The 20,638-nt window shown below is 37.8% G+C and overlaps 1 protein-coding gene across 1 annotated transcript in view; it reads right to left on the bottom strand.

Moving 5' to 3' along the window:
- The window catches only part of CABCOCO1 (ciliary associated calcium binding coiled-coil 1), a 58,871-nt gene extending 39,153 nt beyond the window's left edge, over positions 1-19,718 (bottom strand). Inside the window, exons 1-5 of the mRNA XM_065843870.2 lie at positions 19,573-19,718; positions 13,006-13,090; positions 8,273-8,347; positions 4,529-4,641; positions 1,482-1,651 (exon numbers count right to left, since the gene is read on the bottom strand). Coding sequence (XP_065699942.2) covers positions 1,482-1,651; positions 4,529-4,641; positions 8,273-8,347; positions 13,006-13,090; positions 19,573-19,622 — 493 coding nt within the window. The 5' untranslated portion in view covers positions 19,623-19,718. The remainder of the gene's footprint in view (positions 1-1,481; positions 1,652-4,528; positions 4,642-8,272; positions 8,348-13,005; positions 13,091-19,572) is intronic.
- Positions 19,719-20,638: the final 920 nt, after the last annotated feature.

The following is a 20,638-nucleotide window of genomic DNA, read 5'->3' on the forward strand; positions in this document are numbered from 1 at the left end:
TGGATTATGCAGGGAACTTAGCTGCGAAAAAAATATAAGAACTCTCCTGTAAGCATTTACAAACTGCATTTTCTTTCCCTAAAAGCCATGTATCTTAGCCAAATACGAATGGATTTTCACAGGACAGCAAAAAGCAAATTCACAACACTCACTTGCCAAATCTTGTGTCTTTACTTCAAAGCACAGGGGTATTAGAGCTTTTATATAAAAAAGGCAACAAATAATACATTTTTTTCCACAGCCTCTGTCTGCAAGCCCATTGAACTGTTTTAGTTGTAATTTTATATATAAATATTAATAAGAGGCAGACACTGCCATGGAAAATTTCAGCCTAAAGAGTTAAAGTTTGGCAAAGCTTTATGCAACTAAGACCACATTCCTGAAAAATGTCAGTCAGCTTTAATCATCGCTTGTGCTACCAGCCTGTCTAGTACACATGCATTACACACAGTCTCATAAAACTAACTTCTGACATGTTTCCATTCTTCTCCATTGTTATATTAATATAGTTAGCATATGTTAAGATACTTTCTCATTGGCGACAGGAAGGACAACTGGAATTCTAATGATCATAAAGCACGTACATATTCTGTCAAACTTCCAAGTCAGAAAGGCCCTTGAATTAAATTACAATGAAAGAGTATAATAACTATTATGAGCTTGATTTTAAATATTCATCTTCTCTTTGAATGGAACCACTGAGTCCTTTTGCTCTTCCTCTGGGATGGACTTTTCTCGACATAATCACCTTCAAAGTGAATGTTAAGTAAGCATTGTGATCTCTGAAAAATGGGTTTTAGAGGATGCTGCTACCATTTTTTCTGGCTATTTTGTTCCCACTAGACCCAAGCTACATGCTTTGTTGCAAATTTCCTTGTAGCCACCGGAGCTACAGTCCTTTCATTGTCATTTTTCATCTTCAGCAGTGATGCCAGTTTACTTCCCTCACCAGTCTTTAGTTAACCGATATATTTTTGTGCCAGAAGTGCAGTATTTGCTATATAGAAAGCTGCCTAAGAGTTGACCTCCAAGGATAAAATAAATGTAATTCACCTGTTGTAATGCTACAGGATGTACTGAATACCTCAAACAGCGGAGAAATGTGCCCAAGGCTACAGTGAGTCAGTCACTGAGACAGCTGCAATTGGAGTTTAGGAGCTCCTTGCTCTCGCTCTACTGTAATTATTATTTATTTTACCATAGCAAAGATGAAGTCTCTTCAGGACCTGGCCCTTTTGTATCACATACTGTACAAAGAATGAGGGATATTCTACCAAAAAGACTATGGTCCTCTCTAACGGAAGTTTAATGTCTGCCAATAAGAATTATTTTCAGGTACAAGATATAACATGCCAACATTCAAGAGGAAAATAAATCATTTTACAATTACTTGCAATTAAATATAGCTGTATTAAAATGACTGGAAAATGTTCCTACCTTACGCTTCAGATATTTATTTTACCATTTTTAATTATACTTACCACTGAGGTTCTCCAACAGGAAATTTAATAGATCCATGAATCCTGAGAGCTGTATAAGACTGAAGTTCATTTCTTTAGCCCAACAAAATCCCGCAGTATAATAATCTAGCAAAATAGCTTCTTTCAAAGATGTTTTTAATTGTTTAAACTTCAAATATTCTTCTAGCTTTCTGCAAGAAATTGTAGAGTAAAATAACAAAATTAAAAACTAAAATATAGGCTCCAAAGTTTAACCTAGTCTGCTTGTAGTTATATAAATAATATTTACTATTATTATATTATACATATACATATACATCTTCCTGGAACTTAGCTACATCAGTTTCTAGGTATGAATGATTCTAAACAGAGGACATGACAACTGAAAAAAGTAAACACCTACAAGTTTCAATGGACACTACTTAAATGTTAAGATATGATAAATTAAATAACAAATATAAAGTATATATATATATAAAAAAAGAAGATAAATACACTGAAAATCCTAGATAAAAATCAGTGTTTGTTCAGGAAGGGGTTTGTAGGATGAAATGGAACAATTAGTCTCCAGTTTCTTCTACCATTGTTTCACTCTGATTGAGGTAGTTTTACAGTACTAAGAAGTTCTTGCTTCCCTTTCAAGATTACTTTTCATGTAGCCTCTGAAGAAAAATTACATTTGAAAACGAATGTAAATAATATAATATAAAATTACTTAAAGTACCTAAAATATTTAGAAGTTTAAATTCCATTTTCATAATGGCTAAGACATTTAAGAAGTGCCTCATCCTATTTTACTGGCACGCTGCGGAAATTTTTCCACTTTAACTTGAAAAAGCAATGAAAACATACACTGCCTTGTATGAGACCATACAATGTTGCTGACACATTTATGTCTGCTCTAGCCAAACAGAGAATTAGTTATGTCTTCTATAATAATTATGCAGATTTTTCCACATGAAGAGAGGGGATCAGGGCTAGGACTCCGGTTTGCAGCCATGTCTCAGGTAGTTCAGTTTTGCATTAAAGCAATTCTTGGCTTCTTAAATCTACCTGAGGATATGGGAGCCAGTTGTGATCAGAGTTTCTAGTCTCCTGTAAAAGAGCAAAGTCTTGTTCCCCCTCACCGCTTCTCATTCTTCCTAAGAAGGGCATTAAATCTCAGACCTACTGAGCCGCAACCACTAGTTTTTCAGAGTTTTCACCAAGTCACTACAGCTACACTGTCAAACAAGATGAGTTTCTTTTTTTTTAATTAAAGCCTCAAGAGCTAACAAAACAAAGCATATAATCCAATCATTTTTGTTTAAAACATGTATTCCTTTGTTCTGCATGACAAATTTCTACGGCTGTACACATGCAAGTCGGCTAAAAACACTTAACTGTGTCCTGAAATAGAAGTGGAACGTGGCCAGCTGAACTTTCCAAGGTTTGAAACAGTCCATATCCTCTCTTTCTGAAGCTTCTGCCAACTCTGTGTTTTCATAATCAGAGCTTCTCAGGGATTTAGATTTTCTCTGATGCTGCTAACAATGCCGGTACTACTTGGCTTTTCAGTATTCTGTAAGGCATGTCACTGACAAGAGTAGCTATAAATGATTGGGAAAAGATGGGGCATTTAGATTTCCTAATTGTCCTGGTTACTATTTCTTCCGTCATGGAAGGTGCTAAGTCCTACAGAGACGGACACCAGTAAAAAGCTCCATGATAGACAGGAATGCAGGACGTGAAAATTCTCATACTGGATGAGATCAAATCTGATTTTCTAACCCTAGCTGTGGCCTTCACGGTGCTCTTGTGTACAGACATAATGCACTATGGCCAACTAACAGAATTTCAGTGCTGCTGCTAAACTGCTTAGAGTGCATAAAATACCCTCTGACTATCCTCTTTTCAGTCAGATGCAGTATATACTTTATGTTCCACTTGTACAGAATATATGTATATAAAAAAATACATGGAATCAGCTGAGAAGAATGATATTTCTTTTTTTTTTTTCTTTTTTTAATCTTAACGAGGAAAGTTTCACAATAAATTGCACCATTAAGGACATTTTGGTATTTAGTGAGTTGTACGCTTTAGCCTTCTCTAAAATAAGAGGCTTAACATGCAAGGGAAAACAGTGAAAGGATATTTTTTATAATTAATTGATGGGGACAAACTTTTTTTTTTTTTTAAGAAAAATTGAAAGAAATCGCAGATAAAACTTTTTGGTTTTTTCTTCTCCTCAGAACAGTGACAAACAGGAAGAACAAAATACATTTCAGGAATAATATTTTAATTTCTATTAAATGGTTATGCCATTCAGAGGGACAAGGTTGGATTTTTTTATTCCCCCACCACTCCCACCCCCCCAAGCAGACCAGTGAAACAGCCCTTTGCCTTTTAATTCACTAAGAATTTGCTAGAGGACACAAGCTCTCCTAAATAATTTGGCCATTTCTGAAAAATCCCATCCTTACAATATAAGTCTCAAGCCTCAGGTTGAACTCCTGGCCTCCTAAATTTAGCTGCTATTGCACACTAATAACAAGGGAGAGTGTTGCTACAGGAAAGACAAAATGGGCTTACATTAGAACTCTTTGACTGCCTCCGATTTCCCCAGTGCACCATAATGGCTCCCTACTAATGCCTTCCAAAGCTTTCCAGCCCTTTCTGAACTTTGAAAACCTTTCTGATTTTTCAATAACTCATGTTATAGTACAGAATCTTGAACGTTTGAGAAAAAACGTTACCAAGTGAGGCTTCTATTGGCCTGTTCTTATTTACATTTCATATTCCATTTACAGCATATTTCATACTACTGTAAACTCAGAAACTACATCAATGTGAAATATCAGTGGGAAAAAAAAGGAGTCAAAGAAAAATTCAGAGATACAGGAAATATAGTAAAACAAAGTGGATCTGAGATCGACAGTATTTCTTCCTATCTTTTATTAATCATATCAAATATCAGTGATTTAACTGAACAATTAAAGAATAATGACATAACCATCAAAAAAGAAATCAAACTGTCTATAATTTGTATTTATTATATTGGTTCTAGCACTGTTGTGATTGTCACTTACTTTTGAACTCCTTCTACATCTTGTTCTGTCAAAGCAGTAATTTGGGAAAGAGAAAGAAATGCCCGGTTAATAACCTTCTTTTCACGTACAGCTTCCTGATCTCCATCTTCCTCCTACACACACACATATATACAGGAATATAATTTGAAAGGGTTTATTTTATTATGTCAGTAACTTATCTAAATAAAATTTTTATTTTGAGGAAGTATGCAAGGGATTAAGTCAACAAATGCCAAAAATGTAACACAGCTGTAATTACACAGCAGCAACACTATACCCTAGCACATTCTCACTAGAGAAAAGCTAGGCAGATACATGGAAAATAATATTTTTATCTTAAATTCATATGGGAACATAGTGACGTAGTACGTGCAGCACAAGATTAAATTAACTTGCAAGTAACAGCAATAGAATTATAGAGGTGCAAAAAAATCCATGAATCTAAATTTGAGCAGCATGATACTAGATTGCACAGTAATTAAATTTTAAAATAAGTTTCTGCTTAAGATATTATGAGTACACATACACATTACTGTGCTATTTGCTCTCCACCCTGTACTTGATTGCATTTTCAGATTTATTGTCTACACTGGCTCCTTCCCTAAGCAAAAAAAAAAAGGTCCAAGACAGTACAGGTAATACAGAAGACAGCTCTTTAAAGGAAATACAAGGATGTACATGTAATAGGGGGTAACAAACTGAGCATGAATTAACAATGCAATGGTCTTACAAAAAATAGGAAGATTTGATGATATTTTATTTAGTGCGTGTCACTGACCAAAAACATTCAACCAGCGACTTCAGGAAGAAATCTACAAAATAAAATCTACAACCCCCCATTTCACAATAGAATATGTAGGCAGCAAAGTGAGGTGCCAAAGCGCATTTTAAAATGTGAGAAGAGTCAGTTGCTTTACAGAAGTGCATGGCAGGGGAACGAGGGACAATGGGAACAGAATAGAATATTCCCTTTGGAAGGGATCTACAATGCGTTAGTATAGGGCAGCATAAGGAAAAACATTTCACTCTGGGGATAATTAGGCATCGGAACAAGTTACCCAGAAAGGTGAAGAAGCTTCATCCTCGCAGGTCCCTGCTGGCCCAGTTCATGTCCCAAAGGTCCCTCCCGGCATTGTGACCCTGAGTCTAACTGGCCAGACCTGCTTCTGCATCAGGACACAAAACACTCCGAGTAAAGCCTGATCACAATTCCTCATGACAGGTACACTCCTGCATCTGTGGGACTTGGGCTTTACACAAGCGCAGCAAGGCAAAGCTGGCAGACTAAAGTTTCTGGCTCACCTAGAGAGAGAGAAGTGGAAAATTTCCTAACATGAGATGATTTCTGAGCCTGAACAGCATTGTTCTGGGCTAATAATCAACTAACTCTAGCACTGGTCAAGGAGAGCCCCCAAATAAAGCTACACTGCTCCCCCTGCTGCTGCCAAACTGCAAGATATACTGAAAACTCCAGGACCAGCAGAATTATAGCCTCCCAGACTGATGAAACAAGACTGAGAGCAACATTTAGTGGACAGACTAAGGTTTTCTTCCTCTCTAATTAAGAACTATAGTACTTTCACACGTACTTTAATATGAAAAATTAGCGTTCCCAACTGTAAAGAAGTTAGGCTCCAATACAACTTCTCATCAGAACAACAGGAATGAAGTAAACAAAGGCTTCCTTCACATAGTCATGAGCATGACGTCACTTTGTTTTTACTAGCAATAATTCATGCAGTATAAAAAGAAGTACTCCTACAGCCAGTAATATGTGTATGATATAATCTAAGATGCATGTCGTAGCTAGGAAAAGAAAAAGGCGCAAGCTCAACATTCTAATATTATACAATTATTGAAAGATTTTTTTTTAATAATTAGGAATAATATGTATGCTTTCCTGAAGTGACAAGCAGTGTTAGAAACTTTTTGAACAAGAGATTCTTTAGAAGTACTAAGAGCTAAACTAAAAGAATAACTGATATCAATGTTTTAGAAACTGAATTAATACCACTTCATCTCTTTCTCTCATGATGTCCAATACACAGGATACTTTATCATGTATTTTTGCACTATTACATAAATGGCATATTGCTGGTCAGTAATGGACTTAATCAGTATAGCATGAGGAATTTAGCAGCATATCAGAAAGAAAAGCATCAGAAATTTCAAAGCATAGTGGTTTTGTTCTCATCAAGCTATCTTACAGCTTCTCCTCTGTGATTACAGGCCAGGCACAGGTAAGAACAAAGACATTCTCCACTACCTGCAGGACTTACAATTTGTGCTGTAAGGAACAGGTTAGTAGGCAAAAAGTTGAACATTCTGGAAAACAGCTTTAAAACTGAACTCCCAAGAATCTTATGCCAACTAATTCCTCACTGTGTCTTGAGAGGTATCAGGCAACATCCATCATGTCACAAAAACCTGGTCCAAAAAAGTAATTCTCTTCTGCCTCCAGTATGTACCTGGCTCACTAAAGTACAGAACTTTCTAACCCTTATCGTACTGTCAGGCCAGGCACCCTTAACGTGCTGATGCTAAGGCTCATCTCGTTCTCTGAAGTACAAACAGCTAGAAGGACCTGTGGGAAAATTTGCTGAAGTCTTAGTATGTAGTGTTGCACTATAGTGATATATGTTATATAAGGTAACAAAAATGTCTTTAAAAATAACTCCAGATGCCTTGTCACCTGTAATTTCTTTCAATGCATTTAAAGGTCCTCTAGCATTAGAAACATATTATTTAATCAACACAAATTTGCACTTTAAATTTAAGAGATATTCAAGCTCTTGCAGCTCAGTATTGCAGACAAGGTTCTGTAATCTGCATATCAAAATCTGATGGTCTACATGGCAAGGTGAACGCTTCCCATTTCACCATTTAGTGTCCAATGATATTCCCAGCAGCAACACCCCCACCAGTGTGTTCCTCTCTTTTTTACTGCTCATGGTAAGGATTGATTTTTGGCACCGCTGTCCACTGCAGCAAGCACAGGTATCAGATAATAAGAAATACTGTTCCAAATGACCAGTGAGGAACTATAGGAGACAAAGAACATAATTTATACAATTAATTTTTAAATTATCGATGGTTTTTTGTAACTTTAGAAAGTAGTGAAAGTCCACAAATCATTTGAATCATCCTAAATTTGCAGAAAGTTTTTGTTTGGACAGAACTTCACACACACAGCTAAAAGCTTGTAATTATTTTGACTGAATACTGTTTTGGCTTTTGATTGCTGTTCCAAATTCAAAGGGAAGTTATTTTATATATGTGTTGACTGATGTCAAAGAATTTACCATTCATTTTATCTTTAACCATTGTGACTGACTGAGGTAATCCAAGGTGAGTTCTGGTAACACTACCCTCATGTGTTGGAAAGAAAAAAAACCCTTAATCAATCCTCCCAGCAGTAAACTTAACCCACCGAAATACAGACTGCTATTAGAGAGATATTTGCCGCTGGTTTATTTTCCTCAAAATAATTTTTAGATGTTCTGAATGTACGTTATGTTTCTGGCTGTTCAATACATTACTCCAAATGCTTTTGGCATCCCTTGTCAACAGCATCGAATCAAAATACCAGCTCAGATAGTCCAAAACAAAATAATAAGATCTTCTTTGAATCTCTCAGCTGATGTTCACAAACCACCATGAAGCAGAAAATATTAGCAGAAGAGTGATATAGTTAAGTAGCAAATTGCAAAAACTCTGCTGCTGCAGCTCGATGGTTTCTAGTACCTGCGCTAGTTCATTTAAAGCTGGCTCAGCCACCTCTGTTCCGAGTGACACCGCTGACAGCAGGACAGATGTAACCTGGAAGAGTGTTGCGTATCAGTTACAACTTTAATCAGAATGGAACTGAAAAAAAACCAAAAAAACAAAAACAAACCACAAACCAAACAAACCCACCAGTGACACAGGGTGTGATTTGTATTATACACATTTTGTTATCAAGCTGTCAAGTACTTCAGCAGAGGCAGAAAATCTTGAAGCTGTCTACATAAATAGTTAAGGCAGAAACAGAAATGCATTCACTGTTCCCGTTTGTTTTTAAAAAGCCCCACTTGTCTGCTCCCACAGTGGGAAGTTAAAGTCAATAGCTGCTATTTTTAGTTGCAATATTTCTTTTGTTGTCAAACAAATAATGGAATAAAAATAGTAACACGAATTTCAGCTACATTCAAAAGAGAAATATGCAGATAGCCAAAAGTAAAAGACAAAGTTTTCCAAGGACCATTATAAACAACAGAAGCTGATAGTGTCCTTTCAATAACTGAATATGTTTCAAAAGTTTCATACAGTCCAAACGTGAAGATTTATGGATGACCAAATGTCTTATGACACTAAACTTTACTGATGTTTTCACAGCTGCAGGCTTCTTACTGGAAAAAATATTGCTAAAATAAAGCAGCGGCAAGACTTGCTAAGATCAGGATTTAGATTTTCTGATATGCTTTCTGCTGAAAATAATTACAAGTATGAAAAATCACAAAAATATTCAATTTAAATCAAAAGGAGTTCACTCAAGATCTAAGAAACAATATAACAAAAATAGTGACAGAATCTAGTGTTCCCTACAGTTTACTTATAGACCATGCAAAGATACCTTCAGCGAAAACTGGAGACTATATAGCTGAATTTATAAAAAAACACAATTCCACAGAGTTTACAATAAAAATAGATCATAAAGGATAGTAGGAAATATCACAAAGGTAAGCTATTGTGTGTAGAACAAAGTTCAAAGCATAAAGAATAGAAAATATGTGGAAAAAAGCAGTGACTGAATTCACCTAAAGATTTCTTTTACAAAGCCACGAAGTAAATATGATGAAAATTTCAGTGGTACTTTTGAAATGGATGTACAATATATTTTTGACAGCCTGTCGTTTCCCATACAGTACACCTTGTATCCTTCTACTATGACCTAACTGACTGCATTACCCCAGTGTTCCACTGTTCCAACTGCCAAAATATTTACAGAGAACACGAACAGAGAACCCTGTGAAAGACACATATATTTTTCATAGAGCATTTAGAACACATAATAATACGCTTCACAGGAAAGATAATTTATTTATTTAAGGGAACCTAAACGTTAAGCTTTTGTACTGACAATTGCTAGGGCATGTTTGTGCAGGCTGATGCAACACGGGCTGAAAGTGGTTAATCATTTCTACAACAGCAACGGGAACTTCTTGGCCATGTAAGAAAACACAGCAGTTCAACCAGAATGAAATTATCTCATGGTAGCTACAACTACATAGACAGGCTTGAGGGGGAAGTTCTGAGCTGACATGACACCTCATACATTCTTGGAAGGAATAACTTGTATTCTTGTATTTCTTTTGAAGTACAGCATGAGTTGCCTGTCAGAAATCACGCCTCTGTCAACCAAGTCAAAATTGCAATGAAACAAACAAACAAACAATATAGGAGGCCAGAGAAAAAAAAAAATAAGGAGAACGACATGGATTTGGGAAACCCTCCAGAGCACTCTGGCCCTGTGCAGTGATGGAAGGTGAGAAATGCCCATGCTGTCGCTGGCAGCAAGGGGTGCTCCTTGAAGGGAAACCGTATGCCTGTCCCTCAACGATTGAACATTAGAGATTGGTACCAACACGAACAAGGCAAGAAATAGCTAAATGCTTAATAATAAGAGCCTGTGACCGGCTGCAGGCTAGGCTGGGAACACTGAGGCCTGCGTGGCTGTTGGTGGGGGAGCTGCCCCGGGTGGTTGTCTCTCCCCTAAACTCCCGTGGGAGCGATGTTACACTGGTACAATACCCACACTGCATTTTTCACACTCTGCCCTTTTTACTTTCCCTGAAGCTTATTGAAGATATTTTTTAAAACAATTATAAAAACAAACGAGTGGCTTCGAAGTAGGTGGGTCACCGCTGCCCCAGCCCTACGCCCGCAGCGCGGCGGCCCCTCACACCGCCCCGGGATGAGCTGGCGCCGGTCAGAGGCGCGGGCCGGCTCGGAGGGCACTACCTGCTCCTGCTCCGGCGCCGACATGCTGCCCGCGGCGTCGCCGTCGCCCAGGCAACGGGGGCGGGGACCTGGCGGTGGGCGGAGCTCTACCCGGGCGGGGGGCGGGGCTCTCTGCGGTAATTTACATCTCCCCGTTTACCGAATCCAAATAGTGCCGGTGACTACCGTGTTGTTCGAATAACAAATATTAAGGACAGCATCATGCAGCTATCCCTGCAGTTACCCTAACAGCATCCCAACATTTTCAGCTTCTTGAAAACCATGCTCAAACTAAATACCTAAACCTAAACACAGTCCAAGAACATCAACACCAATTACAACAGCTCAGATGTCAGCAGGTGTAAATCAGCATGTCTGTGAGGACTGATGGAGGGATATAGAGTTAGTCCAGCTCAGGATCTGGACTTAAATGTTCATATTTTATGAACAAAATATATTAAGTAGAAGAAAACTTAGAGAATGAACTGAATTTTCATTATGATGTACACCAGTATTTATTGTTTCTCCTCTTTGCCCTTTTTTCATTATTTTTTTAACTTGGAAGACTAGTAAACTAAGTTATAGTGAAATATTTTCTGTCAGCTTTGTGTAGCATGCAGACTTGCAGCAACAGCAACAATTCAGAGTGATAACACTTAGCTGCAAGATCAAATAAAATGCAACCATTTGGTGGGCAAACAGTAATGAGAACAAAGAAAAAGGTAACTTCTTTTGCAAAGCTTGTTGTTGTGCTGAGGGAGCTGGTATGACAAAACAATTTCATTGCAGTGCTCCACATTAAGCAAGGACCTCCTGGGATTTCTACAGCTGTTTCAAGGTCTGAGTCTGTTTCTGAGCAGTTTGCCACTTCCTGAAGGTTGTCATCATCAGTTTCTTAAAATGTGCAAACCACTAAGTACAGTAGCTGTGTTTTAGCAGGGTTACAAGATATAAGAACCTGCCCATTACCCACTAAGATTCTGATTTATAGTGTGAGATTCAACATGGACGTAACTCCTCTCCCTGCTTCAACACCTTGACCCTTGGTGACACATGTACACCAGTCATACTTTCAAAAGGAACCAGAAATCCATTTGAGTGAGGTTCAGAGAGATGGATCCTGCAGTGTTTTGTAGAATTATTCATAGTATTTTAAAGAATTGCTTAGCTCTGTGTAGAGCCCACACTGTGAATTCCTACAATTTGTGCTGTTCTCTGTAGCTGACAGCACTACAGCTGCAGTGACTTTCCCTTTTACTGAGTATATAAATCTAACCAAATAAGAACACTATTCAGAGCTTCAAGCACCGCACTCGGTAAGGTGTAAAAACTGGGGAATTAAATATGATATTTAGATGCAATATAACATTGTGTACGTTAATTCTGATGTTATTTAGTTGGTAACAGGCAGATTTTTGACTTAACCCTGCATTCCTCTGGCACTGAAAGTGCCCACTGACTTCCATGGACATTTTCAACGTGAAAGACATGGAGGCCCCAAGCCCTTAGGAGGAGCTAATTCCACTTCTCTTACTCAATATTAAAGGACTGTATTCTTTCTTACACAAAACATGCACTGAGCGGGTTGATTGAAGCTGAGCACTGATTGAAGCTCAGCCCACATTTCCAGTAGTGAGCTCCCCAACTTCCTACTTTTAAATTTTTAGATAGTGTCACAGAGATTAGACATAAAAAGGATACTGACAAAAGAGATTCAACAGTACCACGAAGCCATTCCTTCTAATTACATGTGCATCCTTCAATTTTACAAAGCCCACATTTCCATGCACATGTGAGTATTTAAAGCGGCTTTTTAGTTTCTTTCAAATGCAAGACTTGTAAGTGCAACACAGAAGCAGTGATCTTAAAGTTTTCATCTAGTCCTTTCCTGCTACAGGTAACCATGGCAGATTTTTCCATGATTGCTGATGGTCACAGGCAATCAGGGTCAGAGAAGAACAGCTCCCGCTATAGAGCTCCTCCTCCTCCACTGGTGTAGCTGCGCTAGATGAAAGGTTCCCTGAAGGTGTCTATTCTAGCGTGTCTAATTCAAACAGACCTTATTTGATAATCTGGCTTTACACAGTGTTACACAACAAGTGCTTTTCTACTTATCTGAGAAGCAACCAGAGCTCAGGTTTCTGAGATGTTTTGCCAAGCCTGGTGTCACCAGCACATGAGTGTCTCGGAGGGAACACGCTTCTTCCTTCTACCTTTGATTAAACGTCAGCTCATGGTGCCTGGGCCACCCCTAGTCTACCGAAGTTAACCAGGTGGCCCACCTGCACTCAGCCCTGGCAGGAACTGGGCAAAGACCTGCTAGCTTTCCTCAATTTTTGTCAGGTCCTTTGTTTTTCATTTTGCTCATGATGCAGCGAAGCATCACAAAGATAGCAATTCCAAGCTGCTCACTGCACAATGAACTGCACTACTGGCTTCCTAGGATTACTTTCTTCTTCTTGATGATATCACATCTTTTGGGGAGGGAGCAGACTCACCTGCAGCACCCAGGTCCACATCAGAAGGGAAAAGAAGATCACAACTGCATGTGGAGCTTCACGGGACTTTGATGGAGCAGGCCACCTGCAATTGGAACAGAAACAGCAGCTGCAAGAGGGCTCCAAAATATTCCACCAAGTCATCCAAAGTTTTAATAACCAAGGTGATCCGGTCTGATTTTGTTACTTGTTTGCAGTAGATGAAGTTTAAGAATTCAAGAAAAATAATGCATTTTCAGAAGCTGCCTTTTAGAAAGCCAAGTTTTTGTAAACTCCAAGCCTGTTCACACATCCTCCTATTGATAGAGATCGTATGAAAACATTCAGTTGCAAACATGTTTCCATTCACCTTTAGTTAAGTATTACAAGCACAGTAATTATACACAGGCAAATTCAGGAGGAAAAGCAGATGGAAATCCCTAGTGGAGCCCTGCTTGTTACAGCAACATCAGGTGGACATACAGCTCCCCTGGCTGCCAGCCCTCATGGCAACAAATTGACGATATTCTTGCCCTGTGGGAAAGGGATCAGCAAAACATGGGCACGTGTGGAGGTCTTGCACACAGTATTCAGGTTTGATCTCTTTAGTAATAAATGGGTGATTTGCGAAAGCCACAGTACATTAGTGCTACATGGCTCTTAATAAGGAGTCATGCATTATTGTACATAGGTGCATTAACATAGTCATTAATCATCCCCTCCTGGCTCCTTTATAACATTCATCACAGGTACTCTGTCCAGGGAACAGTATTCCCTCTAGGTAATGCTCTTCTGTTTTACATATCATATATCTTCAGAAAAAAAAAAAAAAAAATCAGGGCACAATTATTTACTAGAAAAAGAAACACATAAATCCCAGGTTTGTCAGAGAAACTTGTTTTAAAAACAAAAATATAATTCTGCTATTTCACAAGCAATGTCCAGTTAAAATAAGACACAAGTATGGGAGGATAACTGCTTCAGTGTATCCGCAGCAGAATGGACAACATCCCAAGTTATTTAGGGAGAGATGCTGTTTCTTTGAGGTCACCATTCTTGAATACATTCTTGCTCAGAATCTCTCTGTCTGTTTAATTAATAGGCAAAATTTCCATGTGATTTGATAGCAATTTTGAGAGACTTGTAACATTAATAATTGACCCAGCAATAACAAAGCACAGGTTAAACTTAGCAAATAATAAGTTTTCAATTATTCAAAAAAATCTGTATGTAGAGAAATGAAAGAAGTAAAACATGTACTTTATCAATGATTTCATTATCCTCTCCCCATAAAGAGAAGTGGCTCAACAGAAGGTAAGAGCAAATATTTGATTGATTCTATTCTTGATCTTAGCCAAAGACTGCTATACCTGGTGCCAAAAAATTGAAGTTGACAGAAATCCTAAAAATTCTATAGAAAAGACTTAAAAGGACATGTAGTCCATCTCCAGGGGACCTATACTTTTTCTTGCCAACAAGAACTTCAGAAGAATTAGGAATTTGTTTAACCCAGTAGTTTAAAACAGTCCCTTACTATGTATTACATTGTAAAAGTAACGTAAACATGCATATAACATTGTGGTACGCTATCAATTTAAGCTAAGAAAGCTTAGCATTTTCTCCCCTCTACATACCTTCTGGTTCAAGAGTCTAAACTATGAGACCTGATGCATAAGATAAAGCAACATGGATAATTTAGAGCACATCTATTTCAGACTACCTAACCCCAAGGTTACCCATTGCTAAAACAAACCCCAAATCTGTGTATCTGCAGGACTCCTCACAGTCCCAGCATTCAGACTAGAACAATCCACTAACAATCCATGAATTCAAGACAAGAGACAAAAAGAACAGCGCTGACCATTGAGTGAGTCTAAGCCCCTCAGGACAGGAATTGACTTTCGAAGTCTTATACAGCCGTGCGTACACTGGTGACAATGAACAAATATATAATTTAACAAAAGCTTAATGTAGGTCTTTGGGTTTATTGAGAGCATGTAGGAAAGCATCCTTTTGCTGACTGAGAGCTATATTCTTCAGGGGGACAAGCTGTTCAGTACAGAACATGCCAATTAACATAGTAAGGGAAATTGCCAGAAGGAATAACCCAAATTAAACAACAAAATATATTATAATGGCAAACAAAGATTAAGTTGTTAAATACCATTTTATGCATATTTATATTATTTATAAAATATGAATTATATATTACACATAAATGTAAGCATTATTTTTATATAAGACATAGGTTTGTATTCTTTCTTCAGACTACCTTTTGAGCTCAGATTCCCATCTCCTCTATATCTTTCCTGAAGATATAAACTACCATTAATCTTGACAAGTTTGTACTAATGTTAAACTTCATGCAAAAGACAAGACATTTGTATCTTGGGCAAACTATCTTCAAATTTCATTCTGATAGTCAAAACTTGACTTTTCACTTTGAACTATTGTTTCATTCTTTTGGCTGACCAAAGGAGATAAAAACGCACAACTGGGTAAAACAAAAGTCTGAAACTATTATTACATCTTAATAACATAGCAAAGTCTGTGAAAAAATATGAATTCACTGATTCCCTTGTCCTTGCCCTTTGGCCCCCAAATGGGAACATAATTTCTTTCAAAAATTTCATATTTTACTTTTTTCATGTTTTTGTTGTGAAGCTCTATTGATTTTTTTGCCACCTTCTCCATATGATGTTAACCAGCTTTTAGAACAGCATATAACAACATAGCGCAGTAAGTGAAAAAATACATCCAGCTGAAACTACAGGGGCATTTTCAATTGAGAGACTATAATTACCCAGGACACAAGCTGGCTTGTATACTGGAGCTTACAAAATCATCTTTTGAAAAAAAAATGCCCTGCGACTTTTCTGCCAGCCTGGATCAGTGTGCAACATTAAGCTTGTCACTATTTCCAGCTTAAATTTGCTGTATTTTTTCTTTGTACCTTTGTGAACAGTTTGCTTGTTGGACTACACAACCAGCTTCCAAGGTGTCTTGATATTTCTTATTTAATATGGACTGGCAAGCCTGAGTTACTGGGACATAACATAATGCTTAGGTGATGCCTTGGAGCAGGATGACAACTACAGCAGTGATACCTGGAGAGTCAGCACAGCAAGAGTCTCTCCACAGAGAGGGTTCTTTTCAAGAGAGTGAATTTTGTCACTCTGCTGTCTCACAAAAAATCCTAAGTGTCCCCACCACCAGAACCGAGTAATAAAGTTGGGGTCGATGGCACGTGCATCTTGTTCTTGTGTACGTGGAATCACAGAGCACAAATTCCAGTGAGTGGGTGAGCACACTCAGAAAGAATGTATCCATGTAGTCTCCTTAAATATCTGAGCATAAAGGTTATTCTGTGATTACTAGGCAATATGGTTAAAATTACGATGAAGCTGTTTGTTATTGCCCTTCCCCTTTTCTTCCCTGACTCATTTGAGGTTATGGACTCATCTTGGCAGAGTACATTAAAATAAGAGGGTATATAACTCAGTAATCAGTCCTGGGAGCACTTTCCTTCCTGTATTCTGAATGTGAAATATCTGCTGTGCAAGCAGATGTTTAGAGAGAGCTGCAAGGAGGAGTTAATGTCCATATTCACTCCAAAATGATTATGTAGTTGCAAGTAAAAAATGAATTTGCAGAGCTCTAGAGAGCTTAAGTGTATTACTCTTAGTAAAAATAAAACTCATTGAACAGAGGACCTGAGGCCAGCACGTGTATTTGTGCTAAGGATATCACTTTAACTGCAGACGAGCTCTGCCTGTGATGTCATATGGAACATTCATGGATTTCTTGTAGAACTGGGGTCAAAGGCTTCCATAAGATATTTATTAATTTATTGATTTAGTTGAGGCAAAATCTAATAGAAGCCTCTTTGAGAGTGAAAGTGTAATTAACCTAACCCAGTCTAACCCATTCTTGAGTTCTTCAGTCTCTTGAAACTCAAAATTGAAAGGAAGCCAAAGATGGGGCACAGCTCATGTCATCCAGCCTTTCCCTCAGCCGCAGCACCCAGACAGACTCTGTTGCTGCTTTGGACTACTCAGTTATGAAAAGCCATGGCATGTTGTGGTCCTCAGGGAGCAGAGTTACCCACATGCTTTTCCCAGAAAATTCAGAAGTAGAATGAAAACCCCAGTGCACTGTTTGACAACGTTCCTTGAACATGAGCTTATGCTTTTCTCATTTGCTTGAAGAGAAATTTGAAGGAAGATGATAGAAGTTAATGGAGTTTCATTCTTGTAAAGCAATGGAAATGAATCAGCCTCCTTGTTTTAACATCTGTGAACGCAGTTTTCCTCTTCCTCGCTAAGGGAACTTATGAGATTCTGCTCAAGTTTCAATGCTGTTTGGCGTCTGTGCATATGCTGCCAGGGACATTCAGAGCCATTTACTTTAATAGCAAATATTATTTTTACTGTAAAGAAGGGAACATATCCTTATTGATATTCAGCAAGTGGTGCATCATTGCAACCAAGATATAATTTACTCACTTGTCTGACTGGATTACATTACTCCATGAATTTTGTAGTTTCATCTGTGAAAAACCGAACTTTGGTTCTACTGTTGTCATTTCCCATAATTCTTTAAAAACAATCTGTGGCAAAAGGAGAAAAAATAGGTCCAATAGAAACAGTTTCTGGGGATGGCATTTGAAATAACATTATTTAGATTTAATGAATTAGACTAAGAAGTTTGTCATATTCTTTACATGAGCTGTGAGTCAGACTTTGTATACAAGTATTTCTTGCATTTGTGTACTTTGTAAAGGCTGTGGCTTCCTTTGTTTGCTGGGAACCCTGCCGTGAAAGCATTTGTCTTCAGAAGCACGCGGTTTGTTAGGCTGCATGAGTCATATTTCCAGTTGTTCTTGGTTTGCTCAGCACTGGCCACGCACCCACCCGTTGTCACCCCGGCCAGGGCTCCCATAACGCAGCCCCACAGCCCCTGTGTGGGACCACAACTCGACTTGCAGCAAAAGCCAGAGCAGCTCAGCGGACACCATGGTGGTGGGACTGAGTCGTTACCTATTTATAAAATTAGCAATTAGAACTTGTATGCAACAAAAATGGAAAGTCCCAAAAATGGAGGATTGGGCATGCTCTTTCAACTGTGATTTCCTCCTTTGATATAAAAAAACAGATTTAGCTTCAAAAGATGGTTATGAGCTTTCCTACACAAACCTGACATTTTGTTTCCTGGGTCTACCAAACACAATCTAATTTTTTTTGTGCCTCTTGTTTTTACACTATCACACAGATCATGCATTCCTTTTTGGTAACTAGCTTTTCCTTGTTACCCAAGCTAACAAAGACTTTATTTCTGATAGATGACTATTTAAATTTTAACTGCCTCTGCCATGTTTTAAAGTATAAACTGTAACCAGATGCTTTATATACATATAAGAGAAATATTTCTACAGTGTAAAGTTATTTTGTTGACCATATAGAGAAACTGAATGCAATCCAAATAAAGCATTTTTTAAGTTGAACTCAGTCACGTAAATTCTTGATGCCAAGTGAGAAGTAAAAATCAGAGGCTGCAAGTAGAGGATTATCATGGAAACCATTTTCAAGTCTTACCTACACCTTCTGCTGATATTTAGGAATCCCATTATCAGCCATGTAATAGTAGTATAGTAATAGTATAGTAATAATTACTTCTGTATCTGTCAAAAAAAATCTCTATATGATGTCATCTGATATTGATAAAATGCAAATCGTTACAAGGTCGATAATATTTGTCTAGTTATGGAAAAAAATGACTCAATCTTCTTTCTCCCCACCCTATAAAATAATAATAATAAAACCCAACAAAAAACAAAGCAGAAACCAACTTTTAGCCAAGCATTCATCAGTGTACGTATTGTTAACAGGTGGTGTGTATTTCATTTCCCATGCACACAGTGTTGGAATGTAAAACTGTAATACTGCTCCAAGGAACAAGCAGCATAATTAAAATTCTTTGCGAGTTTGATTTCCTGGGTATTTTCTTCCTTTAAAATAACTACATTGTAAACAAGAGCCAATTTCTTAGATTTGATCTATGGCTTGTACAGCTTATACTTCAGGTTCAAAAGGGTGATTTAGACAATAATGTATAACAGCTGAATAGTTATTTATAATAGCGCAGCACCTGCAGCAGATTGTCAGCTGAAAAAGCAAATCCAAATGCTTTCAAATTCTCTTGTGTATTATAATAGGAGTAGTAGTGGCCACTATAGATACAATAGTTAGGCATGTAATGTAACTTTTGTTTCTGATTGCTTGCCATTTTCTCAATTTTATTCCTTAGGGTTGAAAATGTTCATACACTCAGTGTCAGTCCGTATGCATTTTAAAAAGTTCAGGCACAATTTAGCTTTTTGGTAATTATGGGGGTGTGTCAATGAAATTAAATATGAAATAGAACATCAAACTCTTTTCTCATAATTTCAAGATTTCTCACATTTCCCAGACATTTGTACATGCATAATGAACATAACTTTGGGTTTTTTTTTCTGTCTTGATTAATGCTGCTGAGGTCTCTGGAAAAATTGGATCTGAAGCTTTAAAACTGTAAAGACTTTTTTCTCACCTCAGTGTGTCGCAGGATTTTCCTATGAACCTTTTCACAGCGGCCCCCATTTAAAATTCTGAAATTGTGCATAGGCACAGTTTCCTTTTATATTTGGTTCCCTTCTGGATTCAAAAGAGCATTGATCACTTTGATGATGTGATAATTCTGCAGTGATCTGGAACACATGTTAGGAAGAAACATAACAGCTTGTTACAGCAGACCCAGGACCATACACAAACTGTCAGTGTGCTGATGTAACCTCCACCCACAACACAAAGTCCATTTAGATGCACCAAGCCATGTTCAGATTTCCACCAGGAGGAACAACTGGTGTGTGAATGTACCAGGACCATTCCCAACATGCGAGCACCCAAAGCTCATTAAAATTTTCACGGCAAGACAGAGTTTTAACTTCTCTTGTCTCTTGAATATCTATAAAAGTACCTATTTATCTTCTGAGTGTTACGACGCATGAGATTGGTAATGTGCTTTGAGATCTTCAGCTGCAAGGTGACAAGCAGCATAAGTACAATGGTACACTTCCATCACAACAAGCAAAGTCATATTAGCTTCGAGTAACACTAAAAACATAAGCAGTATCTGTCTCCAGACAAAAGGAAAAATAGTTTTTAAGGAGCTAATTGCTGATTAGAATACAAACAATAGGAAGAAAAATGAAATAAACCACTGGCCTTTAATAGGAATAGCTGTAATGGAGGCTAGAAGCAATCCACTTGCTCAGGCGTGATGGGATGATGTCATTGCCAATTAGCATGAGTATTTTGTTTTACAACATCCATCTATTCGATGTATGGCCTATTTTAGCGTGCAGCTACAAAATCATCTTTGGAGTGCTTCCACTGGAGCCAAGGGAGTTACTCCAGAAATTAGCTTGGCCAGTGAAGTAGTTTATACGCAACAGAAACACAGAAACTTAATCGGAAAAGAGTAATAGAGAGAGATTAATTTTTGCCATAAATCTTCTTGGCTTTGTGCTAATGTTATTTTTCCACCTGAGGTAGGGAGGATGTTATCTAATGTATGCATATTGTGTAATATGGGATGGTGCCTTTGTAATGTAAAC

The sequence above is a fragment of the Patagioenas fasciata genome, chromosome 8, assembly GCF_037038585.1.
Source record: "Patagioenas fasciata isolate bPatFas1 chromosome 8, bPatFas1.hap1, whole genome shotgun sequence".
NCBI classification, from domain to species: Eukaryota; Metazoa; Chordata; class Aves; order Columbiformes; family Columbidae; genus Patagioenas; species Patagioenas fasciata.